The sequence below is a fragment of the Coenobita brevimanus genome, chromosome 105 (genome assembly GCF_032717465.1).
Source record: "Coenobita brevimanus isolate Jiangsu-jjx chromosome 105, ASM3271746v2, whole genome shotgun sequence".
Classification (NCBI taxonomy): domain Eukaryota; kingdom Metazoa; phylum Arthropoda; class Malacostraca; order Decapoda; family Coenobitidae; genus Coenobita; species Coenobita brevimanus.
This window is the reverse complement of record NC_137058.1, coordinates 24,307,027-24,318,090: the sequence shown is the minus strand read 5'-3', so window position 1 is coordinate 24,318,090 and position 11,064 is coordinate 24,307,027. Positions and strand designations below refer to the sequence as shown.

Below are 11,064 nucleotides of genomic sequence, written 5' to 3'. Positions count from 1 at the left end.
ACAGAAGTGAAGCTTGGACCTTGTTGGAGGGACACATGTCAAGAGTGAGAGCAGTGGAAATGAGTTATTAGCGGGAAGCATGTGGAGTTATATGGAGAGACAGACTGACAAATGAAGAAGTGAAGAAGCATTGTGGTGTGGATGTGGATGTGATAGAAAGCATTAGCATTAGGAGAAATACATTGAGGTGGTTTGGCCATGTGGAGAGGATGGAGAGGGAGAGACTAACGAGGAGAGTGTATGCGAGTGAGGTGGAGGGGTAGAGAGGGAGGTGGAGGCTGAGAATGATATGGAGGGATGGAGTGGAGAGGTATATGAGAGGGGGGAGGTGAGCTGGGAACAAGGCAGTGAAGTGGCATTGGACAGGGCAATGTGTAGGTGATTTGTTTGTGGCCACTCCTTACGGGATTGAGGCATCTGGCAATAGATCAGTTTTGCATGCCAGCCAAGCATTTTGAGACTCAACCTTACCATGAAGCCGCCTTTTTTTTTTTTTTTTTTTTTTTTTTTTTTTTTTTTTTGATATACTTATTTGTAACTGTACAGCATCTGTGAGTGGGACAGGATCTCTTGGATTTATCTGTTTTCTCTATTGTATTTCTCAGTAGCCAGATGCATTAATCCCTGAGGGGGTGGCTACAGACAAGTCTCCTCCATGTCCCAGTCTTACTGGTGGACATTTTATTACCACATTTTCCAATAGATGTGATGCTGGTGAAGGGTGCCTTCATGTGGCGGCACTGATATGACTGGGCGCTGGAGCTGCTCGGTTATACGATTTTCCTTCAGTCCCCTCCCAAACCTCCAAAAGGTGTATGGTGGTCTGCAGAAGGGCAGTCTTTGCTTGCAATCCACCATTTCATTTTCAGATGAGCCTCGGGGTGCAGTGACCCCTACTACTACCACTGCAGTAAACAGTTATGGTATACTGTACTGTAGTTTGACTCTAAGCAGCAGATTTTATGAGCAGGTTTTTTCCATTTTTTCCTAGCATAGTTTGGCTAAAGTTATTTTTCATTTTTTAAGTACAGTATAGTAATGATGAGAGCTTGCACTTTTTTATTGTCAGTGGAATTACTTTATTTAATAGTGTTATATGAATTATATTTGTATAGAAAAAGAAAATAATTGTATGTTCTTATGTATGGTTTGTTATTTATGCACAGTACAATATGTTGGTGGAGGGTTAGTGTCCCTCCCCGTAAAACCAATAACTCAAAGTCAAACGGCCACCTCGTACGGGATTATGGCGTCTGGCAATAGATAGATAGATAGATAGACAATATGTTGTTAGAGATGTTATGTCCATCACAAGAGTAACTTTTATTTCAGTATTGCAGTGCCAGTTGGTCAGTTGCAGACCAGTGCAGAGGCCACAAAACCATGCAAGTCAAACAATCTGCAAGTCTACGAAGGTGGCACTGTCAGTCTACGAGCCTCTTTGCCTAGTGTTGGTGAAGACTACTAGTGCCTCTGCTAGAACTGTACTGGTATATTACAGAAAAGAATTTATCCTTATCACAGGATTCATCTTATTTTTCTTCCTGTTTGGTGAGTAAAATTTTGAAGCAATCAGTCCATCTGTTTCTAGACACTTTAATCCAAGGGTGGCCACAGGCAAATCAGTTCTGTGTTGCCCTGTCCTCTGCCATTTGGCTGCCTTCCCTACAGCTAACCCCCCCTCCCCCCTTTTCTCACATCTCTCCACTCCATCCTTACATCCCATCTGCGGTCTCCCCCTCCACCTTACTCACACTTTCTGGTTACCGGTAGTTCTCGATCTCCATCCTCTCCATATGTCACAGCCATCTCAATATTTCTCTTTATGCTCTCATTCTCATTCACATCAGCACCAGTGCTCCTTCACCTCCTCATTTGTGTGTCTGTCTCTCCCCATAACTCTAAATTACTCTATGTTGCTACTGGTACCTTTTATTTATTTACATGCTTTTGGCCAATATACTATAAACAACAGGAAATTTTACTACATCACTGAACTTTTTTTTTTTTTTTTTTTACTTTCATTGCTGCTTGGTGAGTGCAGATTTAAACCCTCCGTGCTAAGGGATCTTTGTATGTGGCATGTGTTAGGAGCTGTATGATAGTGAGACCTGGCCAATAAAGAAGAGAATATTCACAGGCTCAGATGTACAGAAATGACAGTGATTAGGTGGATGTGCACTGCATCCTTGAATACGAGGCCTTGGGGGGCTGAGTTTACAGTGGAAGAGTTGAGAGGAAGGATGGGACTGGAGTGTATTGGCATTGTGAAGAGAGGTAGATTGAGATGGTGTGGGCATGTGGAGAGGATGGTGGATGACAGTTGGGTGCAGAAAGTGAGAGGTGTGAATGTCGGGGGTAGGGTTGCAAGAGGCAGACCGAAAAAGACCTGGGATGAGGTCATAGAGTGTGACCTCAGGGATAAGGGACTGAACAGGGAGGTTACCAGAGATCAGGCTGCATGGAGAGCTGCGTTTAGGTGACCAAGGCTGATGCATGCATGCATGTTGGAACCCTTATAAACGAAACGAAATGAAGTGAATACAGTATATAGTGTATGGCTGGCATGTTTTTATCTGATGGAACTAGCCAGGCATCATTCACAACTTGAATACGAAGTCATGGCTTCATGAGAGGCATTGAGCTTGAGCTGGCTGGTAGGAATAAGTCTCCTTTAGTCCAGTATATCCTCCTGTCTGACTACACCTGGCCATAACAGCTGAAAGGAGTTACATATCTTTGCCAGATGAAAGCAAGTGGACGGTACCCACCATATATTAATACTCATCATCATCATCCGGACCTCATTTCCCACCCTAAGGCAGGGTGAGGAAGGTTATTATTATTATTATTATTATTATTATTATTTATTATTATTATTGTGAAGCTACAGAATGTGGTGAATGTTTTTGGCATATCAGATAAAACCAGGATTTCGGGGGCATGAATGATGAGTGAATGGATGGCCGATTGGATTGGGCAAACTTGTGCTGTTTAGACATTGCTACTCCTCACCCTGCCATAGGATGGGAAAGGAGGTCGGGATGATTATGATGATGGATTATTGTTATTATTGTTATTATCATTATTATTATTATTATTATTATTATGATTGGTGTTGGGGGTGTGCAGAGAAGGAATGCAGTGCCAGGAGACATGGCACTCGCACAGGTGAAGAGTGCTGTGAAGCGGCTGAAAAATGGGAAAGCAGATGGGGTTGATGAGGTGTATGCAGAGATGCTTAAGTATAGTGGAGAGAGTGGAATGAAGTGCTTGTTGGAGATATGTAAGAAGGCATGGATGAATGAAACTGTGGCAGAAGAGTGGAAAAAGGCTGTGATTGTACCCCAGTACAAAAATAAAGGTGAGCGAAGTGAGTGCTAGAATTATCGTGGCATAAGTTTACTGAGTGTAGTAGGGAAGGAATATGGATGAATTATTATAGAGAAAGTAAGAGAGATATCAGAAGTCCTAGTGAGTGATGAACAGGGTGGCAGAGGGTGTGTGGATCAAATATTTTCAATGAGTCAGATATCAGAGAAGGCTTGTTAGAAGGACCAGAAAGTGTTTATGGCATTCATAGATCTGAAAAAAGCATACGACAAAGTAGACAGAGAAAGATTGTGGAAAGTTTTGCCCATGTACGGCGTAGATGGTAAGCTGCTAGGAGCTGTCAAGAGTTTCTGTGATGGTAGCGAAGCATGTGTAAGGCTTAATGGGCATCTGAGAGAATGGTTCACGATCGGTGTGGGCGTGCAACAAGTTTGTGTGATGTCCCATGGCTGTTCAATATATATATGGATGGGGTGATGAGAGAAGTAAAAACACGAGTAATGGAGAGAGGGATGGCATTGGTAATGAATGGTGATGGATGGAATATCTCAAATTTGTTGAATGCTGATGATGCTGTACTGCTTGCAAGTACCGGACAAGAACTTGGTAGGCTAGTGCAGAGTTTTGCTGATGTCTGTGAGCATCATGCCTTGAGGGCATATGTAGAAAACAGTAAAGTGATGGTTATTGAGAGAGAAAATTTGACTTTCAGTGTGATGTTACAGTGAATAGAGAGAGACTGGAACTGGTGAGAGAGTTCAAATACTTGGGTACAGTGATAGAAAAGATAGGAAAATGTGGAAAAGAAGTTGAAAGTAGAGTGACACAAGGAAGAAAAGTAGCTGATGCAATGAAGGCCTTAATAAGAAACAGAGGCTTGAATGTTGCAGCTGCACGAAGCTTACATGAGAGAGTGTTAGTGCCAGCTTTAACATATGCATGTGAGACTATGGTCTATCTATCTATCTATTGCCAGACGCCTCAATCCCGTTTGGGGTGGCCACAAACAAATCGCCTCCAAGTCGCCCTGTCCCCCGCCATTTCATTGCCCTGCTCCCAACTCACACCCCCCTCTCTCATATACCTCTCCACCCCATCCCTCCATCTCATCCTCGGCCTCCCCCTCCCTCTTCCCCCCTCCACCTCACTCACATACACTCTCTTCGTCAGTCTTTCACCCTCCATCCTCTCCACATGGCCAAACTATGGTGTGGCATGAAAATGAAAAGTCAAGAGTAAGGGCAGTGGAGATGGGACTGCTGAGGAATGTATGTGGAGTACAGAGGGTGGATAGGATACGAAATAATGTTATCCGTGAAAGATGTGGAGTGAGGAAGTCAGTGGACACCAGAATCGAAGAGAGTGTACTGAGATGGTATGGTCATGTGGAGAGAATGGATAACAATAGAGTGGTGAAATAGGTATATCTGAGCGAATTTGAAGGAGGGAGGAGGCGAGGTAGGCCAAGGAGAAGGTGGAGAGATATGGTGGATGAGTGGATGAGGAAGAGAGGTTTGGAAATCGGTGAGGCCAAGGAACTGACGAGCTCGAGCTGGCTGGATGAATGTTGTGAGAAGTGCATGATCAGGGATTTTGGCACCCCTTTATAACGTGGCAGCATCTGGATTTACTCAATCGGATAAGTTTATGTAAAGCTACAGAATATGGTGAATGTTTTTGGTGTATCCAATAGAGCCAGGATTCCGGGGGCTTGAATGATGAGTGTTAGGAAGCGTGGCGTATTGGATTGGGCAAATTTGGTCTGTCTGAATATTGCTACTCCTCACCCTGCCCTTGAGTGGGAAAGGAGGTCCAGATGATGATGATGATGATGATTATCATTATTATTATTATTATTATTATTATTATCATCATCATCATCATCACTAGTATTACACTGCACTTTTATCTTCATGTACATTATGGTCTGTATATATCCAGAAAAACTCCAATATAACAAAAGCTTGCCTATATCAGAATGTTGCTGTTATCAGACTGGATGTTCCCCCATTTAGGCTGATATAGCAAAATTGTATTGTTGTATACTACTGTATCTGTTTCCTGCAACTGCATCCTGTGAGAGATGGTTTCAACAAAGAATCTCTGCTCTGTCCATTTGCCTAAATTCCAGTTGCTCTGTCGTGAATGGTGAACTCTGACAAGAGATTAATGCTTATACTGTATGTGGTTTGGGTCATGAAGTGCTTTGGAAGGATGTAGAGCCTTATCTGGTAGTACTGTATTGTCTTCTTCTGCCATTGCGCTGTAATTGGAGATTAACACTAAAATATGATACCAGTGATGAAGAAGTGCTGTGGAAAGGATACAGAGCCATTGGTATTGTTATGTACTGCAGTTGAGCTGTAGTGAGATATTAACACTGCAGTGTGATGCTGGTTTATAAAGTGGTATGGAATATGTGTACAGCTATAGCATTTTTTTTTTTTAATCCTTTGAGCTGTAGGAAATAAGCTACAGAAGGACAGAAGTCTTTCCCAAATTAAGGTGGATGAATGTAAGCAACAGTTTTGCTTCCAACCACACACACACACTTCCATTGTTATCTGTACTTTAAGCTTTTTGCTGCTATGATGTAATTTGGTTTTCATTTTGCTGCCTTCAGGCAGTTTGACTGAACTTTGAAATGATGTTTAGCAGTGCAGAAGTTCAAGAATGGTATATCTAACCCACCAAGAATGGTATATCTAACCCCACCAGTTCAGAAATCACTCCTAAACTGAACAGAATTATCTGGTAGCATCGTGAATACTGTGTACTGTATGCTGTATTTACTTTTTTTCTTTCACGTACAGGTTTAAGGAACAACATCAGAATGTCCAGACTTTGTGGAAGAGAGTATGCTTCACTGCTTTAGCTATAGTACAGTACTCTCACAGTTTATGTATTGTTGTTATTTATTTTTGAATCCTTCCTCAGTCCATCTTTTAGGTGTAGTAGTAGTAGAACAACCCTGATCTCTCTGGCCAAGCAAACCCAACCCCCAAGCAAGCAATCATCCCTGTAGGACCAACACGTACAGTAAACCAATGTTAATTTGCAATGGACAGTCCATTGCCACTTCAAGGTGCAGGGAAGAGTGTGAAAGTTTGGTTCCTGGATGGACACTGCATTTGCATCTCCACTCAGTTAACGTGGGCACCATAGTAGGCTCCACATCACCCCAATATTTGGTTATACGGTTACCGCCCAGCATTGTAAATCGTTTCCTGGGTTGCAGGAAACTGTTAGGTTTGTCACACTGTGGAGAGTCACCTTAGGAAGAAATAAGCAGCACTGTGTCAAGTGATGGGAGTTGGGGTGAGGATGAGAATGGTGGTGATGATGATAATCTGTCTGTCTATATTGCTAGATGCCATAATCCCATAAGGGGTGACCATTTGACTTTGAGTTATTTGTTTTACAGGGAGGGGCACTAACCCTTCACCAACCCTCTTGCTGACACGTAGGGAGCACGTATGGTTTGGTTATATGGTTACCACCTAGCATTGTAAATGGTTTCTTGGCTTACCACCCAGCATTGTAAATGGTTTCTTGGCTTACAGGAAACCATTTGGCTTGTCACTCAATGTAAAGCCACCTGTAAAGGAAAGAAAAGCAATAAGAAGTGACAGCAATAAGATGGGAGAAATAGGAAAAGAAGAGGGCAGGCACAAAAAAAGAATGATAAAGGCTAAGGAAGAAGTAGGCAGCACAACATCAAGTGAGAAGAAGATGGTCGCCATGAACCTTAAAAATACATATACAGTGTATGTATACAATACTGTACAGTACTGTACTGTAATATGTTCTACATTCATGTCTCGGTTGGAAGGAGTAGCACATCAGGAAATTTATTGTTCTTCTTTCAAACAGGTTAAATGAACATCAACAAAATGTCAGCGGATGTGGTGGAAGAGCTTATGTTCCACTGCACGGATGATCGCTTCTTCCTGGAGCCTGTCAACTCAAAGCAGCTCCTCGTCATAGATCGAGTTAACCACGACATCTCCCTTGAGGAAAATGGGGGCCAAATTCCCTTTAGTGCTTCTAGAAAGACTGTTTATGGTGTGGTAGGAATATTGCATCTAATTGCTGGGCCGTACCTGATTTTAATAACACGAAGGTCAAAGGTGGGTACGTTGAACAAACAGGCAGTGTGGAGACTCGAGGAAACTGAATTTGTCCCATATGCTCGCTCAACGACATTCCTTACCAGTGAACAGAAGATTTACAATGATAAGTACCTTTCTTTAGCCCAGCAGGTCTTAGCTACACCCTACTTCTACTTCTCCTACACATATGACCTCACACACACCCTTCAGAGGCTTTACTATACAGCTGAGGATTTTCTACAGATGGCCCTACATGAAAGGGCTGATGTTAGGTTTGTGTGGAACCAGCATCTTCTTAGGGACCTCAGTGTGCAGCCGGAAATGAGTGCCTTTTGCCTCCCCCTTGTCCATGGGTTTATCTCTATTAGGCAGTGTAGTATCAATGGAGAATGGTTCACCTGGACGTTAATTTCCCGAAGGAGCGTTTATCGGGCTGGGACACGAATGTGGATCAGGGGTATAGACCAGGAAGGAGCTGTTGCCAATTATGTAGAGACAGAGCAGATTGTAGAATACCGAGACTTTCGATCTTCGTTTGTCCAAACCAGAGGATCGATTCCCCTTCACTGGTCCCAAGAACCAAATTTGGTCTACAAGCCAACTCCAGTCATACTCAATTCCAACCACGAGGAAGCCTTCACTCGCCATTTTGAATCCCAGGTACTTTGTTATGGCAAGCAAGTGGCCGTTAATCTGATAGACCAGAAAGGTGTGGAAGCAAAGCTGTGTGATGCCTTTAAGCACTTGATTGAGACCAGCAATCGTCAGATGGTAAAGGACAACGTGCGTTACGAGTACTTCGATTTCCACCATGAGTGCCGCAAGATGAGGTGGGATCGACTCAGCATTCTCATGGAACGTTTGCGGCCTGATAGCGAGAGCATGGGCTACTTCCTATTCCGGGATGGGGTGGTACTTTTGGAACAGGAGGGGGTCTTCAGAACTAACTGCATTGACTGTTTGGACCGTACAAATGTGGTACAGTCCATGCTGGCCCGCACACAGCTACAGTCAGCCCTCACTCGTATGGGTATCCTTGGAGAGAATCAGAGGGTGGAGGACCAATATGCCTTTGAGTTGCTGTTCAAGAATGTCTGGGCAGATAATGCAGATGCTGTCAGTACCCAGTATTCTGGTACAGGTGCTCTCAAGACGGACTTCACTCGCACTGGTAAGCGCACTCGACTCGGTCTGCTGAAGGACGGATGGAACAGTGCCGTGCGATATGTCAAGAATAATTTCATGGACGGTGACAGACAGGATGGGTTGGATGTGTTTCTGGGTAAATACCAGGTTGAGACTGGTGAGGGAGCTACACGTCCTTGCCCCCTTAAGGAGACCAGGGACCCCAGGCTTCTCCTTCTCCCAGCTGCAATGTTTTTCTCACTTCTCATGGTGTTTGCCTGTTTAATGCTGCCCTCAGAATACACCTCCTTCACACTACTTTCACTCTTATTCTGGGCTGGTATGATGGTTGTAGCAACTCTTTCAACTTTTGCACAGGGACGTCAGCTAGTAAACTCCCCCAAACTCAGTTTTACGCACCTCACAACACCACCTAGAGTAGGGTAGCTCCAGCATCTTCACAATGGACTGTATTTTCATCAGGTTATGAGGCTTTCTTGCACCTCTTCTGGACCACCGTATTTTCCATATTCCATCTATCAGTCTTTAGTGCCAGACTCTGGCCACAACCAGATCACCTCCTACCACCCTGTCCTCTACCATTTGGCTGCTCTTCTACAAGCTTACTCACTTTTGTATCTCTCTCTGCTCCATCCCTCCATCTCATCCTTGGTCACCCCCTCCAACTCACTCACTTACACTCTTCTAGTCAGTCTCTCTTTCTCCATCTTCTCCTCATGGCCATTCCATCTTAGGAGTTTTTCTCTTAACACATGTTGTATTAAGAGTATAGCTCAGGCTGCTGGTGTGGGCATGAGTGTGACAGCAGGAGTAGGTAATGAATATGCAGGTATGATGCACAGTGGACATTGATTACACTGACTGAGTCATCCCCACAACACAAAAAAATCTCCCACCGGAGTAGGAAATGAGCGTTGTGTATGAGCCACGCCTAGTATTCAGGGCTGGGATTGTAGAACATATTTATAATTCATTTCTTGTCGTAACTATTTCTTGTTTTGGCAGAAGACAAAGAAAGGAGGGTGTAGAGTCTTCCCATGCCTCCTGTTCCTCCTGTGAAAAATAAATCTTGGTTATACTGTAGTTAGGGTGTATCTGTTTTGTGCAGGGAGAAGAAGGAAAGGAGATTGTGGAACCATACCCTGTCCCTTGTTCATAAGTTACAAAAAGGGATTGATTGTATGTTTGAGAATCTTGCCCGTGCTTAGGATAGACCTTTTTAATTAGAAGGGTTAGATGCAGCCGTGATAAATCTTTTCATTGCGAGAGACCTTCCCAGATTGGATAAAATGTATGATAATAACATCAAGAATAAAACAGGAAACCTGTGAACTGATGATGATAAAATCTGAAATCGAAAGCTGAAGGAAATGCAAGCTAGAATAGAAAGCATGTAAACTCTTGAGAATACAGTATAACCTGAAATAGAAAGCTGAAGGAAATACAAGCAAGAATAGAAAGCATGTAAACTGATGAGAATGCAAGCTATAATAGAAAGCTGTTGGAACTACAAGCTAAAATAGAAAGCTGGTAAACTAATGGAAACACAAGCTGAAATAGAAAGCTTGTAAACTGGTGGAAATACAATATGAAATAAGCCTGTAAACTGGTGGAAATACTGGAACAAGCTGAAATAGAAAACTCATAAATTGATGGAAATACTGGTACTAACTCAATAGAAAGCTCATAAACTGATGGAAATAAAGTACTGGTACAAGCTGAAATAGAAAGCTCATAAACTGATGGAAGTACTAGTGGAAGCTGAATAGAAAGCTTGTGAACTGATAAAAATAAAAGCCTTGGGAGTATGCAGCTAGCTAGTCTATTGTTATCTATATGAAAGTCTATTCTGTATAAATAGATACTGCTCTGAACATAATTATTTCCTTTATCTCAGAATGTTGCAGCTCCTTGTTGTACTGCTAGATTTTGAGGTAGAGGAGAAAGTTTAAATATCTGTAGTTAATTAAATATTTGGGTATATAAATATTTAAAATATATTTTTAGTACTGTTGATTACCCATATCCTACCTTGCTGGATTTTGAGTCATTTGGCTGTATGTTTAAAACCTGAATTGCAAGGAAGGCAGGTTCCTAATTTAGAATGCCTAGGGTTTTTAAATGTGGATAGCCTGCATCCCATAGTACAGAGTGCTGTCAGAACAGTGTAGCGAGGCAAGCATATTGTATCTTCATTACTTGCATCAGAACTCTTAAAAAACTGGGGCTTTCCTTCCCCTTCGCAATGTATGGATTGTTTTCCAAGTGATTTTGGATGTCATGTAACACCTTTGCCTTAGCAACTTATTTTACACGTTAATATCCATGTGTGTGTTATTAATGAAAACTATGTCCATATTAAAATGATGGAAATAACACACAAGAGAATGTGAAGGTTAATATGGAAATTATTTTGCAAAGGAAGAGGTGCCATGAAGTCATCTATGCCACTTGGAATACAAGAATAAATTTT

General features: G+C 42.5%; 1 protein-coding gene across 1 annotated transcript; it reads left to right on the top strand.

The window, feature by feature from the left end:
• Window positions 1-7,223: 7,223 nt before the first annotated feature.
• Window positions 7,224-9,299, top strand: Sac1 (phosphatidylinositol-3-phosphatase SAC1). The gene has a single exon (XM_080285284.1). The coding sequence runs from the start codon at window positions 7,227-7,229 to the stop codon at window positions 9,015-9,017; it is 1,791 nt and encodes a 596-aa protein (XP_080141410.1). The 5' UTR covers window positions 7,224-7,226; the 3' UTR covers window positions 9,018-9,299.
• Window positions 9,300-11,064: the final 1,765 nt, after the last annotated feature.